Genomic DNA, 23014 nt, shown 5'->3' with positions numbered 1-23014 from the left:
GAGCTGGGTAATGCCTGTTATTATAGCGTGAGTTATCAATTTCTTGAAGTTGTGCCTGACCACCTCGGAGTTGGTCTTTTCAATATACGACTTCAGCTAACTCTTTCCAAAACAGGGCACTCCATTGCATTCTCCTGATATCTTCTTGCGTTGGCTACTGTAGAAAGAGATGAATCCACTAACACATACCTTGGACTTTTGTCGTAGGCGAGCTCGCGAACTGTCATGAAGTGTCCCTAACCTTCACTGTATCCTTCCTCTTCAACCTCGTGAATGCTTGTAACCTATTAGATGTATAATATCAAAAATAATGACGGGCTCAAACACTAACAAGACTTAATTATTAACACCGACTTAAAGATTACTAGGTGACTAACCGAGCAGGTAATATCTAATACGCAATTTAATTACACGAGTCTACCGGTTTAATTACATAACCGGAGAGTGCGGTCTTTAATGTTTTAGTGACTTGTGCACTTTAGCTTGGAATATCTGTTACTTTTCAATGTTCACCTGATATAACATCTATTACTAAGTAAGAATCAACTCTATTAGTGTTGATCTTGAGTTACCTTCCATCCCACTTCGTAAAGTCACTCCGGCAATTAGCTTGACATTGCACACATACTCTCTTCTCAATACACCCCTTCACTTATTATACTTTTAGGCCTTTATCACCGTAGCCTCTAGGCATTAATGCGGGCCTGAACACATGTGTTTTACTAAACAAATTACTTAGTTCAAGCCGCTGAAGCTTAAGTAATTCATAGGTAAATATCATTTGATCTGTTCTTACACATTGGTCTTCTAGCTACTTTGTGCTATACTATACACTGGCAGGCAATAGCTTATCTTATCTAGACGGGCTGCTATTGACTATGCAGAGGTGATGACAAGTGGAGTCTTTGCTGGTGGTTGGCTTGAGTGGGTGGTGGGGTATGAGGTCAAGGGTGGCCAGTGCATCATGCAAAATATTGGCGACTTCACAGGGAGAGGTACTTCGTACATACTCTTGTTTTTCTTATCTCTAGATTTTGCAATACTATAGAACTTTCAGCCGCGTCTACATTCTATCTGCGGTGCCCTTACAGTAAATAAGCAACGAGTACTTGCGGAGTATATGTTAGAGCATTGCATCTAGTGGCGAGGTACCCAACTTTTGAGCGGCACTTCATACCACTCACAAAGAGATATACGAGAGCAAGTCCTATCTGTAACTTCCCACAACCATGATGCTGTGGTAATACGGCCCCTGTTCGAAATTGTGATAACTTCCTTCCGATACGCTTCTGTCTCGACTCCCATGCAGTGTCGACGATTGGTCCGTAGAAATGAAACATTGCCACAAGTACAGCATAGCCAGCGATACAACGTCAAACGCCTACCTACTGGTTTCGCCTACTCACGTACTTACCTTGTGCCAAGGAAACGATTTGCGAAGGACTCAATGCAACAGAGCGAATTGCCCAGGCCTATCTTGAAACACTTGGGGGGTGGGCTTCCTTGAGCGTTTACCCAGTGTTCCTATTCTATTGGTCAATGCTGTCGAGCCTCTGGCCTTTGCGCCTGCCTTTTCCGGCATCTACTCCTATCTGGGAGGCAACATTACATTTTCCCTCAAAGTTTACTCGTGCATAGCCCACGCTGCTGAGGCGGTCTCGAGGTTTGAACCATAAGTTGTCACAGGTCACATTTTACGAATGTGTTGTTGAGGTGCAAAAGAAAGTTTGCAGTCATAGGCCTATTGACACAGCCGGATGGAGAGATGCAAGTCATAGGCCAGCCACAACGACGTGCTAACCTGATATATCTCTTGGCGAGATTTCGCTTCCCTTTACAGTCTCCAATTCGCAAAAGGCGCACCTGCGATTGGATTGCATGTTTCTGAAAGTAGGAACCCCTGGTTGGATCTGCTGGCAGGCCCCCGGCAGCCATATGCCCGCCCCACTGAAACTAGATTCATGCTGCCACCCCCAGACAGGCCATTTTGCCGAGTACTCTATGTAACCTGGCAGTTCGGGAATCTTCAGCACTCACATGCGGGGGGGCCTAGACGAGGTTTATATGAAAGGCGTCCCGTCTGAGGCGAGATAGATAGGACGACGTAAAAAGTGTTCGGCTTACTTCCCCAACTCGGACGGGCTGGGATTAAAATATCCTTAGCCAAGACTTTTCAATCAAGGGAAAAGCCGTGGTGTTGCAATATAGTCCCTGGAATGTCGTGCTGCCCCTTTGCGATAACTGGCAGACCCAACACAACCTTCACGCCTCACCATGGGATCGCCTAACATTAGACGCTGTCTTAGGACTCTCGTACTAACCATACTGGCTTCGCCGGCATTTGCCGATTGGCAAGTTGGTCAAACAGTCCAGACTTCGAGCGGGCCGGTCAACGGCCACGCTGCGAAGAACGCCAAAGGCGTCTCCGAGTATCTGGGTATCCCATACGCGGAACCGCCTGTCGACGACCTGCGGTGGGCGGAACCCGTCAACTACGATGGCACTGAAACCGTGAACGGCACGGCATTTGGATTCGCGTGCATGCAGCCCGGGTTTAGTATAGGCAGCACAGGGATCAGCACACGACAGATACTACCGAATCTCAACCTCACAGTACCAGGAATTGCACTGCTCGAGTCGTATGCGAGAACTGTACCACCACAGAGCGAGGACTGCTTGACTCTGAACGTCTGGACGAAGCCTCAGACAGGAGATGCTAAGAAAGCTGTCATGGTAGGCCTTCAAACGTGGCGATTCGTTACGCGATTCGAGGGCTGATGCAAGATAGGTTTGGATCCATGGAGGCGGATGGACCACAGGAAGTTCAGGTATTTCCTGGTATAACGGCCAGTTCTTCGCAGACGAAGAAGACGTCGTCATCGTGAGTATCAAGTGAGTTGTAATTTCACATGCTGTCTAGCAGCCACAGGACTGAGATCATCCAGTTACCGACTCAACATCTTTGGCTTCCCTGGAAACCCAGACGTGACACCCAACCTTGGTCTCCTGGACCAGAGGCTAGCCATAGAATGGGTTCGGAATAACATCGAAGCCTTTGGGGGTGACCCGGAACGCATTGTCCTGTTTGGCCAGAGTGTTGGGGGCGCGTCCGTCGATATGTACACGTACGCGTGGACATCTGATCCCATTGTGAAGGGAGTCATTGCCCAGAGCGGTGTCGCCTGGTCGTTTCCAATCCAGACTCAGGATACGGCCACAGATCAGTGGCAGGATGTGGCCAAAAGCCTCGGGTGCACTGGGGACCCATCTGAGACGCTGGATTGTATGCGAAAACTTTCAGCGCAGAAGCTTGTCAAGGCAGACCAGGTCGCCCAAAAGTTTGGCACCATCTCGGATGAGAAGCTCGTCTTCTCAGACTACCCGTCACGGAAGCCAGCAGCTATCCCGGTGGTCGTCGGCCATACGGACTTTGAGCCGGGCCTCAACCGGGCCCTCTCGACAGTCGAGCTTGCTGAAAGCGTGTGGGACAACCAACAGCACAATATCTGGCAATGCCCAACGGCACAGCGTACGGCATATAGTGTGAATAATGGAGTCCCGACGTGGCGGTATCGATGGTTTGGAGCCTTCCCCAACACGATCTTAAGCAATGATCCACCGAGCGGCGCCTACCATACATCAGAGGTGAGTATGATCTGTCCTATGGTCTATTTACCCGGGTCTGCTGCTGATGCGATATCTTTCCGCAGCTCCCTATCCTGTTCGGTACAGTTCTACAGACCGTGGTGGCCAGCACACCCGCAGAGAATGACATCTCCTCCTATATGCGTGGCGCTTGGGCGGCTTTCGCCAAGGATCCTGAGAAGGGGCTTCTATCCTACAGTGACGGATGGCCCCAATACACTGCCGATGGGGACACACTGGTCCAGCTTGCCTTCGACAGTAGCAAAGGCACAAACCTCGCGGACGGAGCCTCGTTCGATAGCGGCTGCAGCGTTCCAAGTAGCACAGGTACGCCATCCGGAACTGGAACTTCCACTCCGACGCCGACGCCTTCTAATCTGTCAGGCCATGATGTTGTTCCATCACCAGCGAAGGTTCTAGCTGCAGTACTCGCCTGCATACTTCTTGCGACTCTGTAGTTGATAGGGAAATAGACGGCCTCGGCTCGAGAACGGTGTCTTGCTTGAGACGTATATAGACTCGGTAGGAATACAAGACTGGTAAAATGATATACAATATTGAAGTTACTCTCTTGGGATGAACGAGCCTGTCTTTCGATAGTAATTTAGCATATTTTGGTTGGTGTACCAATGTGTGTATCGAGACATTTATAACGTATTGCAATATTCTGCAGATCAACATGCTAGAACTATTTGCCAGAAAGTGCAAGTGATATTCGTATTAGTGAACTGACAATGTCCCCTTCGTGGGTATTCTCATAGGTGATTGAGCTATCACCGGCAAGGTTAACGCCACAGGCTGGGTCAATGACGGCTGGCGCATGCAGCTACAATAATAGCCTGAAAGAGTTACCAAATTGGGCAATGGCCTTCGGGGTGTGAGCACCACATCCAAGACCTTCGTAAGCACGCTGAAATGGCTCTATATTTTGGGCGCGACTGGTACCAGATTGAGCGCGAATAGCTGACTCCGAGACCTGGAGCGTGAGAGCCTGGCGCGCCGTAGCAGTTGATGTAATCCATATCTTGGGATGAGGCAGTGCATGCAATACCACGGCTGTCTGACCACTGCCACTTACAGGCTGGGCGATCTTCCCAGACTGGTCATAGCAGGTACAACCTAGCCACGAGAGAGAGGCCGATACGCATAGACACGTGTATACTGCGGACAACCGCACGACGATGCATCGAAGACCGGCTACCCGGCTCCGACGGATGGGATTCAGAACTGGGCCAGGGATCATCTCTGAAAGCTGACGAAATCGATCCCGGATCTCGCAAATCAGATGCAGGTCCGACGTCGAGGACTTCCCGGAAAGGCATCGCCTTCTGCGCTTGACCAGAAGCGAAAACCTTGGAGGGGGGGTCCAAAACCTGATCGTAGGCTGAGGCGGGAGCACCTACTGCGCATACTCCCGAGTCATTCCCCGCAAAAAGCCATCCCTAGGAGGTCTAGCTTTCAATGGTGTCTGCTCATGTCTGACGTTCACGAGTGGTGTGCTCGGTGTCGCGGCATAGCCCAGACAACGAAGCCGAGGGCTACTGAGTAAGATCCAAGGAAACACTGCCGTTGTGTCCAGGGCTTGTCGAGAGTTGCTGATTCGCAGGTGCCCGCTTGGCGCCGAAAACCAGCTGCAGCCCAGCACGTCGCACCGCCGCTGTGGTCGGGCGATCATCACTTCCTTCCACGGCCTCCAGGGCTCGAACTCTCTGATCCGTCGAATGCAGGCTGTTGGACCTTGCATGCTGCAAAACCTCGACGTTTCCACCGCGAATCTGCCTCCCCAAGCATCTACCTTTTCCCTCCTGCGCAGGCACTGCGATTGACTTTTCAGTTGGGACACACTCCTAGGCGCGTCACATATTCGACATTTTCCTTGGTCACATCGGACTTGACCCAAGCAGCCCTGGCGCCCGGCCGCCGTCTCTAGACGTCATCTTTTTCGCAGAAATCCACAATACCCCGTAAACTCAGCTGGTTCAACCCATTGCATCCCGCCCGCCATGCCGATCCGGAACCCCTTCGCCAGGAGAGTCGGGAACGACGAGAACGTTCGCCCGGAGCTTCTGTCTGCCCAAGACGCTTCGCATCCCGGCTTCGAGAGGCAGGACACGGTCGGTTCCAAGGCCTCGTCCGCGCTCAGCATCCGCAGCGCCAAGAGCCAGGATAATGGCGATTACAAGATGAGCGGTATGTATGCACCTGCAAACCTACCAATGCGCCGGGAGTCTCGGAGTCGATGCGCTTCCCTTCGCAATTGTCTGCACAATGTGCCACTAACACTCTGTTGCTTATATAGTCGTCAATGACAGTGGTGTCTACCTGCCTGTACGTCTCACAAGGGTTTCCCTCGCCCGTTGCGCATCGCTCTGGCCGCTGACATGACCCAAGCCATCTCCTAGCGAAGAGAAGGGATTATGGCCCCGACGGCCCGCCGTTCCTTCGCGGACTTCTATGGACACCCGCAGCAGCATCGGTGATATTGAGCACTTCTCCATCTCAAGAGAGTCGTTCGACTCGTACCGCCGCTCCTTTGTATGTTCTCCGCCTGCGCCCGACAAATATATGAGATGACCGAGGCTAATCCGCCGACTCAATAGGACATTACTGCCAGGGCCCCAGTTCTGCATGAACTGCCTGCTCGGCAGAGTCTCGACTCCGCCCGGTTCCCCCGATTCCCGCGGACTTCAGTCAGGGACCCATCATTCGACCGGGCGCCACCCACCGCAGAGGAGGGCTTCGAGGATGTTGGCTTGCACGATGAGACCAAGCAGCCAGCCCAACAGCCGCCCAAGAAACGGGGCCTGTTTGCCCGGTTTGGCGACTCGCAAGAGCCCAGTGCCCACAATCAAGGCATGTCTCGCTTCATCCCCGGGCGCAAGAGAGCTCAAAGTGGGGGTCAAGGCGCAGAACTGGGCACCATGGAACGGCCCAAATCCTCGCTATCGGATGAAGGGGAGGAGATGCAATAGATAGACGCACGCACACATGGTATATAGCGACTGCTCGCAATATCAGGCACGCATGGTTTGAAGGCGTTTAGGCGTAGGGAATATTCTAGGCTTGAGTGTCCTGACGGATCGCTCGCCTTTTACGGGAATGCAGTTGGGATGATAGAATTTTTGGGTGGTCAGTCATTCGCTCAACCCGGTTTTCACGAGTCGTTGGTTTCCATGGGAGTGGGATCCGTGGCTTTGGAAAGCAACAGGAGAAGAGCCATAGAGTACATATTGCTGTCTGTTAATGAGTAATGACAAGTATACGGACCAACAGTTATGGTCTTGCAACACTACTGGGTGGTCCTGGGATACTACTTCGAGTCTCGATGACATGCAGTCGTGATATGTAGATGTACATGTCACCAATGGCCGATGGTCAGCCGTTGGGGGTAAGCGGCCTCCCCCCCCCCCCCCCCCCCCCCATGAAAGGCTTTGGTTGAAATGACCACTCACTGGGAAGTTGGTGGCGCATACCAGGCAAGAGAACTATTGTTCATCTGGCCGATGTGGAAACAGGTCTGGTAGCCAGGTACATGGGATGATCTGCTTTTGCAGTCTGTCCCTGCAGATTTTATAGCCCCACGTCCAGTGGTCGACCCCGCCAAACGCCAAGACCAAATATCTTATCGCCTCGTTATCGAGGTGGTTTCCCAGAATTATTTTTTCGACGTCAACTTTCTAGCTTCGGGCGGGCTGGCAGACTGGACACACCCACTCGAGCTCCAAGTCCGACTTCTCGACTGCCGGGAACCCCTCGTCAGGCAACACAACGCAACGCCACACACCGAATTTTGACACAATGGGGAAGACACGCCCCGACAAGAAGAACAAGAAGCGCGGTGCGCTGTCCCGTGCCGCTACGGGACCGGCTGAGGATGAGACCGCCAAGGCCGTCTCGCCGCTGCTGCTCGTCCAGATGGCGACGTTCCAGATCTCCGAGGGCAACGCCGAGGACGCCCTGGCGCTCGCAACCCAGGCACTCGACGCTTCACAGCCCGGCAGCGACGGCACCCTCGCTGCCCTCAATGTGCTCGGCCAGATCAATATCGAGCTCGGCGACTTCGATGCCGCCCGATCCTTCTTCCTGCGCGCGGTCGCCATCGATCAGGACGGTCGCAGAAGCGAGGATGTCGGCGGCGGGCCCGAGAAGTTCCTATGCCTGGCGCAGCTCAGCGAGGAAGGCGGGAACGACAGCGTGCGGTGGTTCGAGAAGGGCGCCGCAGCGCTGAAGGCGCAGATTCAGGACCTAGAGGAGGAGGCCGGCAGGCGGAGGACCGCGCGGGCCGAGGAGAAGCAGGAGAAGGAGATGCAGGTCGAGGAGCTGCGCCGCAAACACGCCATGACGCTGTGCTCCGTCGCCGAGATCTACATGACCGACCTGTCGTGGGAGGCCGACGCCGAACAGCGCTGCGAGGCCCTCGTCACCGAGGCCACCATGGTGGCGCCCGACTTTGCCGAGTCCTGGCAGACGCTGGCCAACGTGCGCATCTCGCAGACCCGGATCGAGGACGCCCGCGCCGCCCTGCGCCGGAGCATGGAGCTCTGGAAGGACCTCCCGTCCGCGGACCCGTCCGTGCCCGACTTCCCCAGCCGTGTCAGTCTGGCGCGCCTGCTCATGGAGGTCGAGATGGAGCAGGAGGCCCTCGAGGTGCTGGAGCGCCTGGTGGGCGAGGACGACCAGAGCGTCGAGGTCTGGTACCTCGGCGGCTGGGGCCTGTACGTCATGGGCGACAAGCAGAGGACGGAGAACAAGGGGCCCGAGGACGAGTGGCAGGCCTCCTGGATCTCGAGCCGTGTCTGGCTGAACCAGTGCCAGACCTTATACCAACAGCAGCAGTACGAGGACGACCGGCTCGGCGAGCACGCCAAGGAGCTCCTGGACGCTATTGCCAAGGTGTTGGGTGAAGCGCCAGAGATAGAAGAGGAAGACGACGACGATGACGAAGGCGACTGGGTTGAAGAGGGTAGCGACGAGGATGATGAGATGGAGGGTTAGGTGCCGAAATTTGCGGCAGGATAGAGAACGCCCCTGATCACGATCAGAGGTGTGTGCGGTGGCGATCGGCTTCTGGACTGGCATTGTAAGGCGTTTTACGGACTCAAAAGGTTGGGGGTCTTTCTTCGAGTTTGTTAGATAATCTGATGAGGTCACTTATAATCAAATCAGATCTTTCACTGGTTCTATCCCAATGTCTCCCGAACGCCCATGCAATGCTTCAATGGACCTCGTTCGAGCGCGTGCCTCACTCCAGACAACCGATCTCGGACCTACTGCTGTGAGATATGCAATGCAGGTCCTCAGTTGTGCGTGCTCGTGACACTGTCGTTGGATATAGCGTCCTCTTTTGTCGTTTGCTTTGGGGACTTGACGTCTCCCATCTCAAGCTGCAACCTTCAACGCCTCCACACCATCCGCCAGGCCACCAGCGCCGTCTTCTTCGTCACCCTCATCAACTTTGCCTACCATGCCGGACTCCCAGAGTTGTCTCCCGGTCAGGCGCTTCTCCTCCTTGACCCTGGCCTTCTTGAGGTCGGCCAGCCTCTCCTCCTCGAGCTTGGCACTCTCCTCCTCCATCTCCTTGACGAAGCCGTCGCGCCACTGGACAAAGGTCTCGGGAGTGACGGGCGTGCCGTGGAACTTCTTGTTCTCCTCACGCTCGGCGGCCAGGAGCACCTCCTCGCGCTGGCGCTCGGCGACGGCGCGGCGGTCGATGATCAGCTGCTCGGCGTTCTCCTTGAGCGTCGTGACGACAGTGAAGATCATGGCCATGCCCAGGTTCTCCTGGACCGTCTCGTCCAGCCCCGCCAGCAGCGCCTCCCGGTCCGCCGCCACCGAGAAGTGTGGGTGTACGGCCGCGTTCTGCGGCGGCGACAGGTCCAGGTGCGGCGCCTCGTCCGGGTACTCGTCCGGGTAGCGCACGTGCAGGATCAGTGTCGGCGGATCGGCCTTGTCTACTTCATCGGGCGGCAACTCGAGGAGGATCGATATGCGGTATTCTGTTTCTGATATATCTATTGGAGAGGGAAACGTTGATATTAGTATAGTGTTATGGGATGGGACCAAGGGGCTTTTTACCTGTGATCTCTTCCGGGAAGATGGAGTCCAAGACCTCGCGCTCTTCTACTTGCTCTTCTCGCCCCATTTTGATTTACTGTCGCCGATGGGCGAAACCTCTCCGGGGATGTGGCAGATTCGGCTGGTGTAATCGATCAAGTCTTCCGAGGGAGAGGCGGGGCACGCCGTTCAACACAATTCAGACAAGAACGTCAGAAGCGACCTCGCACAGCTGCTCAATTGGCGCGACGTGTTGACGGGAAATCCAACTGCGGAATAAAAGCTAAGTGAAATCAGTTCAAGTCGTGACCTTGCACCTCAAAATGAGCAGAGAGTCGTTCAGTAATTAGCCCACGGTCTGTCGAAGATCGATCCCGGTATAGACACAGCTGGAGGGCTTCGGGGGACTGGACCTCACTATTCTCCAGCATCCATGGTGGGGTCGACGATAACGGCTTAGCCCCCCTTCACCGCCCGGCAGTTCTCTAAAAATTTCAAGATTCCGACCAACTTTTTAGGTGACCAGAGGCAGCGCTGCGCTCTGGGCCGCCAGTTGCATACTCGCAACCAGAGGACCTTTTCACCGTCCCTGCAACCCACGACGCCCACCATGGCTCCCCGAGACGCCGTCGCCGGCAGCAAGCGCAAGCTGAACGACAAGAGCAAGGAGAAGTTCTCCAAGAAGCAAAAGTTCGAGAAGCGCCCGCCGCAGGACGAGCCGCAGTCTGACAGTATAAGTGACGAGAACGGCTTCGAGGACTTCTCCGACGATCAGGATGACGGCGGCGCGCCCTTGAAGGCCCCCAAGTTCCAGAAGGGCGGGAAGCAGTCCAATGGGCCCAAGCCCAACGGCGATGCACCAGGCGGCAAGGTGTTCGAGAAAGGTAAGCACTCTCTTCTTCCATCTGTTGCTGTTCCCACGTCCAACCTTACTCACTGGTCACCTGCAGGCAACAATTCTCGCGAGTCCCATCTGAAGCAGAAGCAGCTTGCTCTTGAGCGTAAGAACAGCAAGCCCCTTGCCGACGAGTCGCACAGAGCCAAGAAGCTATGGGAGAGGCTGCGAAGGAAGTCACACGTGCCCAAGGAGGAGAGGCACCAGCTGGTGGAGGAACTCTTCTCCATCGCCACCGGCCGCATCAAGGAATTTGCCCTCAAGCACGACACCGTCCGAGTTGTACAGACCGCCATCAAATACTCCAACGTCGAGCGCCGGAAGATGATTGCCAACGAGCTCAAGGGCACCTATGCTCAATTGGCCGAGAGCAAGTACGCCAAGTTCTTGATTGGCAAGATCATGGCCGAAGGAGACAAGGAGATCCGAGACCTGATCGTGCCCGAGTTCTACGGCAAGGTCCGCAAGATGATCAACCACCCCGAGGCGTCATGGATCCTGGACGATATCTACAGAGGCGCCGCCACCCCCGACCAGAAGGCCATCCTGCTCAGAGAGTGGTACGGACCCGAATTCGCCATTTTCAGGAGCGAGGCCGGCGACACCACGGCTGAGCTGTCCAAGATTATCGAGGCAAACCCTGCCAAGAGGATACCCATCATCAAATACCTGCTAGATATGACGAACCAGCTGATCCAGAAGAAGATGACTGGTTTCACCATGCTCCACGACGCCATGTTGCAATATTTCCTGAACGTCCAACCCGGCGGCGAGGAGGCCAAGGAGTACATCGAGATGGTCAAGGAGGACGAGAACGGCGATCTGCTCAAGAACATGGCCTTCACCAAGTCCGGTTCTCGGCTTGTTTGCCTGCTGTTGGCCTATGGAACCGCCAAGGATCGAAAGCACCTCCTGAAGACCTATAAAGATACCTTCCCACTCATGTCGACCGACCCCTATGGCCACAACATCATTCTTGCCGCCTACGATCTAATCGACGATACAGTCCTGACTTCCAAGTCCATCTTCCCCGAATTATTAGGGAAGAACGACGGGAACGAAGGCGAGAACCTTGTGGTCTTTGCCAACGACCCCAACGCGCGTCTTACTATCCGGTACTTGTTCGAGGGCAAGTCCAAGTCACTTTTCGATGCCAGCCATGCCTATGATCTGCAAATACTGGACGAGATCCACGAGATTCGAAAGACGACAAGTAAGAAGGACGCTGACGCTCGAAGGAAAGAGCTCATTGCTGCTATGTCCCCGGCCTTGCTTGCTGGTGTTGCAGCAGCCCCCTTCGATCTTGTTTCGACGTCGTTTGGTTGCCAGATGGTGTCTGAAATCCTTCTGTCTGCCGTTGGTGAGAAGGCTGAGGCACTCCAGGCCATCGCGAGCACTGCGGAAGGTGACCCGGAGGCAGAAGGCGGGGAAGCTGAGGCTGAGGCGGAAGGCGAAGGCGAGGGAGATGATGAGGCACAGATGCCCCCTGGCATCCACATCTCCAGGACAGCACATGGTGGCCGCATGTTCAAGACGCTTATCGCTGGTGGCCACTTCGACAAGGCGACTCGCAAGGTGATACCGATCGACCCACCCTTGAAATTTGCCGACATCTTGTATCCAGTCATCAAAGATCACGCTGTATCGTGGGCCACCGGCCCTAGCTCCTTCGTGATTGTTGCTCTGCTGGAGTCTCAGGATTTCTCCCACGGGGACGAGTTGAAGAAAATTCTCAAGAAGGAGAAGAAGACTTTGGAGAAGGCTGCCAAGGAAGAGACTGCCGAGCAGAAGGCCGCCAGGGAAGCAGCGGATGTCAAGGGCGATGCAGAGAAGCCAGCTAAAAAGGGGAAGAAGGCAGCCCCCAAAAAGGAGAGGTCTGTCGGCAATGCTGGAGCGAGGCTTTTACTAGAGAAATTGTAGAATATGGGTCATTTACGGTTCGCGAGCGTCCAAATATCAATTTTTTGTACCGCTCACTAGAAGCAAGTATGTCAACATAGATGACTATCTGTGATTATCCTAGTTGTGCGGCAGGTTCATGATCATTATACTTCCGACGGTCACGTTTCAGGGGTTGTAGTGGTACAGTACCGCGACGAGTGCGCGGTTAGTTACAGGACACAATGGCTTGGCCGATGATGAGAGGACCTTCAGCCATGCAGCTCTCCGTGACGTTTGAGAACCCACGACCTGTTGATGCTTGAGGAAAGCCGAACGGCCCTGACATTCATGATAACCTAATGAACCGGTCAATAGTACCAAAAACAAAGAGAAACCACTCGCTTGTGATCATGGACAATGTGGGATCTATTTTGAAGAGTGGGAAGCCATATCGGTACCCTCAAGTACTACATCTAGCGGGCAAACAAAGGCGTTCGACGCCGAGTTGTCATGGTGAATCAGACGTATCACAACGTGACAGAGTCGGGCAGATGATATGCCAGACCACCATTCTGCAAGCGGGGACTAGGTCTCGTCGATAGTCGCATGTGACCAATTTCGTGGGCTCCCCGTTCCGCCTCTTTCATGACCTTGTAGTGGTTCATTTCATGGCTTTGGGGGGCGCGCGGATATCGCACCCTCGATGGCGTTCTGGTTGCACGATTCCCTGGTAAACGGGATTCCATTGCCAAACACGCATCACCTGGGCCAACTGCGTTCATCCAAAGTCGCAGCGTGTGGGAGCCGGCCTACTGAATAAATCAATCAACCAGTCGACTGCCCCTCCGCGACTTCCTCACCACAACGCTCTCACATCGTCGCGCATCTCCATTTCGTTTTGGCTGGACGAAGTCAGTTTCCAATGAGGATCGGAGTTCTAGGAGTGCCCTGGGAGATCTCAGATCAACGTGTCTCCTAGATCTCCTTACAGTTCCTGTTCCAGATGGTGATTTCCTACGGCGCTTGATCGGCGACAGCATTATCTTCATCTACACCTCTACATTCATTCGCACCTGTTTACTTTTTCTTTTCCTTCATCGTCGTGCGCAAGCATCCCATCATCGCGGTCACACCGATCTCGAAGGGCTGCCACCCGTTCTACCCTTCTTCGCCGAGCCCGTTCTGGGAGATCCATCGCATCCATCCTAGCAAACCTCTGTCAACGCCAACGCCAGCAATCATGCATTACGACCTTTTCCAGATACGACAAGACTGTCCCCGTGGGAGCATATTCTACTCCTGCGGGCCACCTTCGTTCTTCAGAGGTTGTTGTTCTGAAGATGCCTGCACTAATGGTGGCTGCTCGACCGACGCAGCCATCAACATCCCGGCAGATTTGATCAGCTCCGAGGATGCGACATCGACGACAACAACAGCCCCCAAGATGGCATCCGGCGTAGGGGCGCCAGTCACCTCTCAAGTCCCAACCCCGGCTTCCCCGTCTACCCCATACCCTACTGTCGATACCATCGGCACTGACCTGTCTAACACCGGAGTGGTTCCTCCTGCGGCGACTGCCGCTTCACCGTTTGCTACGAGCAGCACAAATCCTCACGATGAGGAGACCACCGGAATTTTGCCACAGACCGCGATCGCAGGAATCAGCGTTGGTGCAACGATAGGCTTGGTGGGAGTCATTCTAATCATCTTCCTGCTCGTCCGCCGCCGCAAGCAGTCGAGGCGCGTGCCGTCGTCACACGATAGTTTGAGAGATGCGTACGGCACAAAGATGGAGCACAACAACCACTCAGTAACACGGCCTTCCGAAGGGCATGACAACGAGGACGTGTTTGCGGCTTTCGGAGGTGAGTTCACTTCACCACTACTGGGTCACGCAGCCTCACGGGCCTGGATCCCTATCCACACCAACTTTCTAAGACTCACAAGCTGACTTGACTGTCCAGGTCGCGTGAACTCTTCCGAATCGTCGCAGCAAATCAAGTCGCCGGCTCCCTCCGTGTTGCCGTCTGCCAGAAGTCAGCCAGATGGGAGCTATCCTCGCTCGCCGGCCCACAGCTATATCGTCAGTCCTGTTTCACCTCAAAGCACAGGTGCGGTCTCACACCAGGCCTCGGTCAAAGGCAGAGACGGGACGGAGAAAAAGAAAGCCAGTGCGCCGGCGGCCTTCGATTCCAATCAGTTCTTCTTTGAACTAGATTCTGCCGATACTGAGCGACCGGCTGTAGCGGAGCTACCTATGGACAGCACCGCAGTGGTCGCTCCGCGTCCCAAGTCTGAGGCGAACCAGACGGCTTCGGCGCATGGAGCACATCTTATGCCGGGATCATGCGTCGATACTGTAGTCGCGGAGGCGAGGAACCGAATGCCTGGGTCATTCCCCGATACTGTAGTCCAAGACGCAAAGAAGCAAAGCTTGACTAGAGTTCGGGTTGGCGAGGCTTCGGTCGTGTCCGTTGGCAATCATGCGCAGCAGGCCAGGCCGGGCTCGTACGATGGCGCATACGAACGAGCACCTCGCCTGAGGGCCACGATGAACGCCACAGACGATGACGTCCAGAGGAATCGTCACGTTAACAGCTGGACGCATCTTTGAGTTGCTAGCAGGCTATGTCTTGAGATTTGAGCTGGAACACGGTGGAGAGTGACAAGGGCATTAGTAGCTTAAACCGGGGAGATACCGGCTCTGAGCAGCAGGACGAATATTCAGTGAGCAGGTAGATTGAGATCATTCCTTGCTGTTCATCGTTGATATGCGGCATTCTCATGGCGCACGAGCTTGTGGTTGAGGACAAATTCAATCCGTCTTCCACCAAAATCATGGGTTTCCCCTGGTAAATTGATAGCGGCCAGCGCAATTACGCCTGTATTTTGATTCCAAGTAAACTGACAAAGAGGCGCTAATCTGAAGCATATATTCATGCATGTAGGGGATTGGTCGGTCATTGGCTGAATCGACTTGTAATGTGTATACGTATATCGGCCTCGTTACGAGGTTCGTGCTAACATACACAGCACATAACTCTGCTGTTCGATTGACGTTCTCTCGAGAAGCAACGGAGATGACCTCGGAATGATGTTCTCCCTCATTCGGGTGAGAAACTGAAAATTTGGAAATTCTGACTTACGCTCTCGTTCAAAAATCCAAAGTCAATTGAGGAAGCCCCTTGGCACATGATATTTACAGGCAGCTGGAGGGCGTTTATTGACGTTGGAGCTTGGCTGGCAAGCCCCACTAAAATGCAGCGCCCCCCGTCAACAAGCTGCCCCAGGCCCCAGGCCCCAGGCTTGGGCTGAGCTGAGCTTTCTCCAATGACGGCCAACTGCGGGCGACGTCAGCCAACTACTCTCTACTTAAGTGACTTGAACGCAACCGACCCTGGGAACCAACGAGCCAGGAGTTCCGCCGACGACTGCTTCCTCGCGCATGACCCTCGAAGCTCCCTCGTCATCCGCCTAGCCTCAGCTTCTATCCCATCCATCCTGCCACGCTCCGGGCGGCAACCACCACCCCCAAGCAGCTGAGGCACACTCGCAACCCGCATCCCGCATCCCGCATCATGTCGCTCGACCCGCCCCCGTACCTGGGTTCGCTGCAGAACAACATCCGCCAGCGGCCCATCCCCTGGGACGGCGCCGTCCGTGCCAACACCCTCAACGAGGGGCAGCTGGCCAAGATCAGGGCCGTCGACAAGGTCAGGAAGGACCAGAGGAAGCAGGTCGTCGAGGCCGACCTGGACGGCTACCGGATACTGTTTGTCGGCCAGGACGGCACCCCCAGCGTCCTCGAGTCGGCAAGCAAGCGATCCGATGTTGTGCAGTACATACTCGTCCTCCTGAGCGACCTTCTTGAACGTAAGTCCTACTCCGCCCACTGTTCCTGCCAGCTCCCCCGCCTCGTGGCTCGCAGCTGCCTCGCCGCCATGCCGCATGCGCTAATACTTGTCGCTCCAGATGTCCCTGCGTTGGCAACGGCCCTTTTCAAGAACGCGGACCCCTACAAGCATTTCCTACCGCTGCTGCACTCGACCAATCCTGAAGACCCCATCCCGCTGCTCACCTCGACCGTGCTCTCGACCCTGATGGCCAAGTCCCGCGACGAGTCCGCGTCCACCGAGCGCTCCTTGCCCCTGATCCTCAGCTACCTGTGCGGCCTGGCCAAGAACTCGAACGATGCTGGCCTGCAGGATATCGCCGTCATGCAGTACTCGTCTCTGCTGTACGGCACATCCTCGCGCCAGCTCTTCTGGAAGCAACGGAGCGAGACTGTTGCACCGCTTATCGACATCCTCAGGAAAGCCGGCGGCATCGGAGCCGACTCCTCGGCCAGCCTGTGGAGTGGAAACACCACGGCCAGGCCTGGAGGCTTTGAGGGCTCTATTGGCGGCGGCGTCGGCCTACAGCTTCTGTACCATGTGCTCTTGGTCATGTGGCAGCTCAGCTTCGAGGCCGAAGATATTGGCGACGACATGGACGAGTGAGTTCCCCCTATGTGGCATGAATCAAACAGGGGCTAATGCTTCTTCTAGCGAATACGACATAATACTCCTATATACACAGCTGCTCCGCTTGTCACCAAAGGAGAAGACCACGCGCCTCATCTTGTCGACGCTTTATAACCTTTTGAGCACGAACCAGAGCTCTCTTCTGCCTACAGCAGTGCTGGCTAGGCTACCTGCTCTGCTGCAAAACGTCGGTGGCCGTCACCTGACGGACCCAGACCTCCAGGAGGACCTGGAGAATCTCAAGGAGATGCTGGAGGAGTACACCAAGACAAAGACGACTTTCGACGAGTATGTGGCCGAGGTGCGGTCCGGGCATCTACGATGGTCGCCGCCCCACCGGAATGCCACCTTCTGGGCCGAGAACTCGCGCAAGATCCTCGAGTTCGAGACGGGCGAGATCCCGCGCAAGCTGGCCGAGATCATGAAGAAGCCGTGGGAGAACGACAAGGCCGTGCTCGCCATTGCCTGCAACGACGTGGGCGCCCTGGTCAAGGAGGTCCCGGAGAAGAGGCAGCAGCTCGAGAAGCTGGGTCTCAAGACGCGCATCATGGAGCTGATGCAGGACTCGGACGAGAACGTGCGGTGGGAGAGCTTGAAGGCGCTGGGCGGTTGGCTCAAGTACAGCTTTGAGAGCAACTGATTGTATACAGTCTTGTAGAACGGCACTGTTTTGTTCCTTTTTTTTTCATGTCGTTTGATTTTTCTCCAATCGAAGAAATCCAGGCGGTTATATCCAAAGCATGCGAATCACGGGTAGGATAGAGGATGCATGGCTAACAGAGTAGCTAAAACGAAACATCTGGTTAACCTGTCTCTCGGCTTTGCTGCCATGTTGTAATTGTGTAAAGCCTACGCTGCTAGTGAGCGAGGGTTCGTGATCCGAAGATTTTATCTTATCGAAGCAATGGAAGTTAAGTGTCCTGTCACGGTCTCGCAATCCACAAAAGGCAGGGCTCATCTATAGGGTGCACAATTGATGTAATTACAAGCTAAAGATCTAATACAAACGGGCATGAGATCCGCGCTTTTGCATATCCTATTAAAAGCGGAGCATTCTGCCACCACACTCACTAGTGCCAATATTCACCTGACGGTAAGCCATCATATGTCCTCCATCGATTACATTTGTTACTTAATATAACAAGCATTTTTTAAAAGATGAAGAATATTTTAAATATCATCTTAAACCTCGAAAAGGACATCGAGTCTTTAATAATGGCTAAAGAGGCGTTTTTCTTAAGACTAGTGATGCGTTAATGTAAACTGTGCGCAGAGACCTTATATTTTCAGCTTTTCCTCATCATGTTTACGTTTGTAAGAGACGCACCATACAGGAATCAGCATCAAGTGGCATGGGCAATTGTTCCGAAATGGGAGTCATACAATGTGATTCTGATGGGTGTGACGCAGCTCCCAAGTGACTAGTGCACGCAAATCTTACCTATCCTCTTGGTATAGTTATCGCTTTCACGTGGCCTATGACTACTTAGCTGATGCTGAAAAGTCACGACGGCTCACTTTAGCATCTTTCTATTAGACGTAGGAGTAGTCCATGCACCACGCCATATTTCCCTGCCGGTTCAATGGTGAGAATCACGTCTTCATCGGTAGACGTGGATCTTTCTGTTCATAGGGAGCCTTTCTATTTCTTAAGGAGGGGATACGAGAAGCTTTCGTTCGTAGTGGCCACTCCTTCAATTGCTGTAAGAGTCCTTGAGAACACACTCCCCTCAGTTTATAAAGGCCCAACAATACTAGGAGCGGCCGTCCTTTTTCACAAGGGGCCATAGAATTGGTACCGTACCACCCCCGCCATGACCGCCTCCATCGCAATCCTCCTCTCTTCGTCCATCTCACGCTTGATGTCAAGGGTTTCGCCGACACCCATGGGCCACTCTCCTACGTAATTGGCAATGTTGGACACTATCTCCCGGGGCATCCGATACGCTGCCCAATCGATCCTTCCGGGCCCTGCCTCGTACCACCATTCATGCTGCTGCGGAGGGACATTGGCGGTGCTGATCAGGCGATAATGCGGATCCACGAGATGCATCTCCAGGTAGCGCACGTGGCCTGCGCTCGCCCCCGGGGCCAGCTCGAAGGCATCCCACCGGTGCTGCAAGGTATTGGGGTACGCAATCATGCGGCCTCGGACAATCTTGACCTGGCCCAGCTCCTGGATGGCCTCGCCGTCCTCCAACTGTTCGTACTCGAATCCGTACATGGCCGCGATTTCTTCAAAGTTGTACCCTTCATACTGGTGTTCCGAATCGTCAAGATCTGCCTCTACTCGGAAGGACATGGAGGTCTGGGTGACGTTTTGGATGTCAAAGAAGATTAATGAGGTCGCCACAATATGCTCGTTCAGAAAGCCGTTGACTTTCCATTCAGTCCCTGGGTGGTTCCGAGTTTGCTGGTCCAGATCGATGCTGGCAATCCGCACGACAACCTGCAGGCCGTTGTCTCTGAACTGATCCCGAAGACTGATGTTATAAAAGTCATGGTCGGGATAATCAAATCGGGGCGTGAACCTGGTTTTCTCCGGTGGGAGTTCGGAGAGTGGTCTGCGTTCACATCCGCCTATAATGGGTCTTCCTGACTGGCCCTTTCTCCACTCATCGTAGGTGAAGCTGTCGCCCGGTTCGGGGTGTTTCCAATAGGACTGCGGAAAGCTCATACTTGACACCCGTGTGTAGAGGCTTTGTCGTTGGTGCTCATCGAGCTGAAGCATCTCACTGGTTTCCCCGTACCTGGGCAGCCTGGAATACTCCTCGATAAGCCCAAGCACCCTTTGATATTCTGTGTTGGACTTTTTCTCGTCCTGCGTCATCTTGTCGAGGCGCTTCAGAAGATCCTCATGCGCCCACCAAGGATTCTCGGGCCACCATTCTACACCGTAGGTTCGTATGCGTGGTGGTGTCCGGGGTCTGCCCGTATATGCGAGCACCTCGTTCCAGGGCTCTATACTCAGGGATATGGCCTCCTCGATAGCTCGGTAGAGGGAATGGTGGTGTCCTGGGTGGAGGTTGTTGATATACGATAGGATCTCCACACCATTGCGGCCCTCGTCGGTGAACTGCACATCACAGGGCAGCCACTGAAATCGCTCAGAACCGCGGTAAAACCGAGCCTTGGTGGCATCGTCCTTCAGGCGCCCGGCCATGTCGCTCAGATACGTCTCGCGCAGTTCATCGGACCCGCGGCCGGCTGGTCTCATGACCAACAGGGGCTCTGTCACCTGTCCGCGACCAATAAAGGCCGTGCTCTCACGCAGGGGGACTTGAGTGCCGTCCAAGAGAACGCGGGTGAGGCCGTGGACTAATGGGAACAATGAGGGGTCTACGAGATCGGACGGCGAGTCGTGGGTCCTGCGGTTGGTGCATGCTGGGCTTTGCAGCGTTGGCGCAGCCGACTGCAGCGCGGCCAGGAGCTGGGGTGGCACCAGGATGTCGGACTTGCAGATGCGCGAAGAGCTGTCGAACACGGTGATGAACTTTGTCTGCCGGTAGCGTGCAGCCAGATCGTGCAGCTCCCGGCGGCACCAATCCCACGTCTTGGCGTTGATGAGGTCGGTCTTCAGGGCCGTGTCCTGCCGCGCATCCAGAAAGGGTGGCACGCTCCAGTCGTGTATATCGGTCAACTCATTCAGGGCGCGGAGCATCTGGACTTCGCGCAGCGTCAGGCACGGCTGCGACCAATCGGAAGCGCCGTGGGCAAAACGGTCGGCAGCCGGCTTCTCTACGTAAACGGGGCAGCCGAAGAAGCCGGGCACATACAACGGAGGCTGTGGTGCATCCGGGTCACCGGTAGTCCTGTTCCTGAAGGGAGTGGCTGGAGGCTTTGGGAGCCAGCCAATCCGATCGAGCCATGCCGAATCGATTCGATGAGTCCGATCAAATGCAGCAGTCATCACGGGAAGCCGCGTGCAGAAGTACCACGGGCTCAAGGCCAGGGGCGATCACCCAGTTGGATTGGCAACGTCGTCGTCGCTGATCTGGCAGGAGGTTGATCGAGGAGCGCAAAGGGGGCGGTTGGCTTTCTTATACATACCTGCGGCAAGCACATGGCCAAGTTACACTGCAGTAGTTAAGATGGTCTTATAACTTATTGACTTAGTACCTAAACTAGTTCGCAGATCCTCTAATGTGGGGGGCGGTCTACTCCGTACACAGTGCCGATATGGTTCAACGGGAGACAAGCAGTCTCACGCTTGACAACCCACGAGGCGGACACGTACATAGGCGTTTGAAGTGTACAATCGAGGCTCATGAGGACGTAGTTCAACGCATGAGGAGTTCCGCGCATTGTATGGATATTGGGCATGTATCGAGCAAACCGCAATGCGACTGCCAGACTAAGAATGAACTTGCACTAAAGACACTAGAGAACCAATAATAAACACCCCAACACCCCCCTTCTTCCCAGAGAAGAGCGACCAGGAGCAAGACACACTCGTCTTGCGGTGGTGCTTCCCTCTACCCGCGCCGCCTCCTGCGTGTGCGTCTCCCCAAGATCAAGTGGTGGGGAAGCTGCAGCCAATTTTGGCGGCGTCGGCCAAGGTGTTCTTGGCGGTGGAAATAGCCACCATCGGCGCCTTGTGCCTCCCTCCCGCCGTCTTCTTATTATTGAAGTAGACTTTCTGATTGGCGATGAGTTTCTTCATCTCGCTGTCGAATTGCCCTGATGAGATCCCGGGTCTCCATTTGCGGATAGCGGCCGCATAGTCGGGCCTGTCGTAGGACCTTCCCGACATGCTGGTCGGCGCTGGGGTCACAGCGGTCATGTCGAAGTTGAATTGTGCTTTCCATGTGGCCGCCGCATCCCTGAAGAAGCCATTGAATTGGTCGGCGTTGCGCTCCGAGAGGATACCCTGCAGACCGCTGTCGATATCTGCCAGAAGCGCGTTCACCATGTTGGTGTCTATCCCGTTGCCTCGAACAGCCTGGACTGCATTCATGACCTTGTATATGACCTGCCTGTACGTAGGATTGCCGGTGAGACCCGCCAGGTTTCCGGCATTGTAATGAGCGTTCAACATATTCCCAGTCGTCGCCAGCTCCCGGTAAGCGTCCTGGATAGTGTCCTTTTCGATATCCACGGTAGGATGAGGTCCATAGACGTGATCAATAAACTCGTTGATATCACAGGGTTCGTTGATTCTCGCCGAGATACACCCAGGAGCAATCACTGTGGTACCTGTCCCTCCGTGCCCATACCATTCGGCAAGATACGATTTGAAAAAGGTCAAGGCTTCGAATGGGGCTGCGAATTGAGAGGCCACAGAGCCGCTGGCATAACAGAGCCACAGAAAGGATAGCAGCAACATGATGTTGGTGGGAGGCCGGAGGCCAGGGAAAGGCTTGGTGAGTACTTGAGGAACGAGCGCCGCTGCGAGTATTCAATATATAATGTGCTACCAAAAGAATGACATTAGAAATCGTGAGAATGGAACATGGTGGCCCAACGAGAGGGACGGCGACTGGCGAGCGACACAGGCCGCTCCGACTAGACTACTAGATAGAGAATATATATATATGACCGCCTATCAGTGTTATCGTGTCCCGGCAGGCGAGCACTCTAGCGTCTTATTGCTGATAACATTGCGTTCTCGCTCTGTGGTTGTTGGATCAGATCACAGTCGCACTTTACACTGTGCTACAGTCGGATCGATACCTGGTTCGCGCATCAGATCATCAGGGGTGTATAATTTCAGGGTTCTGCCCGGCGTAATCCAGCACCAGGCCGTTATGGCCAGCATCTCGGGAAGCGGTGGATCCTCAAAGGGGGTTGCCTTCGGCTCTGCTTCTCCTTCCAGCGACGTGGATGATCTGACAGCGGAGTCGATCTTAAACTGCATCGCTTCATAAGCATGATGGTTAAGTTTGAATAGGATCGCCAAGCCAATATCCCTCGGCCGCTACCAGCAACTATAGTGGCTCCGAAACACTTTACTAATTAGGCCACACTCATCAGCTACTTTACCATTTCGCCCATTTGTCCGACCGGAACGCGACGA

General features: G+C 54.5%; 9 protein-coding genes across 9 annotated transcripts; 6 read left to right on the top strand and 3 right to left on the bottom strand.

Moving 5' to 3' along the window:
* Nucleotides 1-2274: 2274 nt before the first annotated feature.
* JN550_009316 (uncharacterized protein) lies at nucleotides 2275-4103 on the top strand (the record flags this gene model as incomplete). The annotated part of the gene is made up of 4 exons (XM_049321375.1): nucleotides 2275-2733; nucleotides 2789-2892; nucleotides 2946-3645; nucleotides 3711-4103. The coding sequence occupies 4 exons, from the start codon at nucleotides 2275-2277 to the stop codon at nucleotides 4101-4103; spliced, it is 1656 nt and encodes a 551-aa protein (XP_049168673.1).
* A 1545-nt stretch (nucleotides 4104-5648) lies between these two features.
* JN550_009315 (uncharacterized protein) lies at nucleotides 5649-6617 on the top strand (the record flags this gene model as incomplete). The annotated part of the gene is made up of 4 exons (XM_049321374.1): nucleotides 5649-5835; nucleotides 5945-5973; nucleotides 6037-6180; nucleotides 6246-6617. 4 exons carry the CDS (start codon nucleotides 5649-5651, stop codon nucleotides 6615-6617), a joined length of 732 nt encoding a protein of 243 aa, XP_049168672.1.
* Nucleotides 6618-7443: 826 nt separating this feature from the next.
* On the top strand, nucleotides 7444-8640 carry JN550_009314 (uncharacterized protein; the record flags this gene model as incomplete). Its single annotated transcript, XM_049321373.1, has 1 exon — nucleotides 7444-8640. One exon carries the CDS (start codon nucleotides 7444-7446, stop codon nucleotides 8638-8640), a length of 1197 nt encoding a protein of 398 aa, XP_049168671.1.
* A 384-nt stretch (nucleotides 8641-9024) lies between these two features.
* Nucleotides 9025-9787, bottom strand: JN550_009313 (uncharacterized protein; the record flags this gene model as incomplete). Its single annotated transcript, XM_049321372.1, has 2 exons — nucleotides 9025-9656; nucleotides 9721-9787. 2 exons carry the CDS (start codon nucleotides 9785-9787, stop codon nucleotides 9025-9027), a joined length of 699 nt encoding a protein of 232 aa, XP_049168670.1.
* Nucleotides 9788-10309: 522 nt separating this feature from the next.
* JN550_009312 (uncharacterized protein) lies at nucleotides 10310-12514 on the top strand (the record flags this gene model as incomplete). The annotated part of the gene is made up of 2 exons (XM_049321371.1): nucleotides 10310-10583; nucleotides 10650-12514. 2 exons carry the CDS (start codon nucleotides 10310-10312, stop codon nucleotides 12512-12514), a joined length of 2139 nt encoding a protein of 712 aa, XP_049168669.1.
* Nucleotides 12515-13715: 1201 nt separating this feature from the next.
* JN550_009311 (uncharacterized protein) lies at nucleotides 13716-15089 on the top strand (the record flags this gene model as incomplete). The annotated part of the gene is made up of 2 exons (XM_049321369.1): nucleotides 13716-14340; nucleotides 14440-15089. 2 exons carry the CDS (start codon nucleotides 13716-13718, stop codon nucleotides 15087-15089), a joined length of 1275 nt encoding a protein of 424 aa, XP_049168668.1.
* A 964-nt stretch (nucleotides 15090-16053) lies between these two features.
* JN550_009310 (uncharacterized protein) lies at nucleotides 16054-17638 on the top strand (the record flags this gene model as incomplete). Its single annotated transcript, XM_049321368.1, has 3 exons — nucleotides 16054-16348; nucleotides 16448-16970; nucleotides 17023-17638. 3 exons carry the CDS (start codon nucleotides 16054-16056, stop codon nucleotides 17636-17638), a joined length of 1434 nt encoding a protein of 477 aa, XP_049168667.1.
* Nucleotides 17639-18772: 1134 nt separating this feature from the next.
* On the bottom strand, nucleotides 18773-20908 carry JN550_009309 (uncharacterized protein; the record flags this gene model as incomplete). The annotated part of the gene is made up of 1 exon (XM_049321367.1): nucleotides 18773-20908. One exon carries the CDS (start codon nucleotides 20906-20908, stop codon nucleotides 18773-18775), a length of 2136 nt encoding a protein of 711 aa, XP_049168666.1.
* Nucleotides 20909-21511: 603 nt separating this feature from the next.
* JN550_009308 (uncharacterized protein) lies at nucleotides 21512-22855 on the bottom strand (the record flags this gene model as incomplete). Its single annotated transcript, XM_049321366.1, has 2 exons — nucleotides 21512-22386; nucleotides 22648-22855. The coding sequence occupies 2 exons, from the start codon at nucleotides 22853-22855 to the stop codon at nucleotides 21512-21514; spliced, it is 1083 nt and encodes a 360-aa protein (XP_049168665.1).
* Nucleotides 22856-23014: the final 159 nt, after the last annotated feature.

Source organism: Neoarthrinium moseri (genome assembly GCF_022829205.1).
Source record: "Neoarthrinium moseri strain CBS 164.80 chromosome Unknown scaffold42_Wmoseri_CBS_16480, whole genome shotgun sequence".
Classification (NCBI taxonomy): Eukaryota; Fungi; Ascomycota; class Sordariomycetes; order Amphisphaeriales; family Apiosporaceae; genus Neoarthrinium; species Neoarthrinium moseri.
The sequence above is the reverse complement of the archived record's forward strand: the minus strand, read 5'-3'. Positions and strand labels throughout refer to the sequence as shown.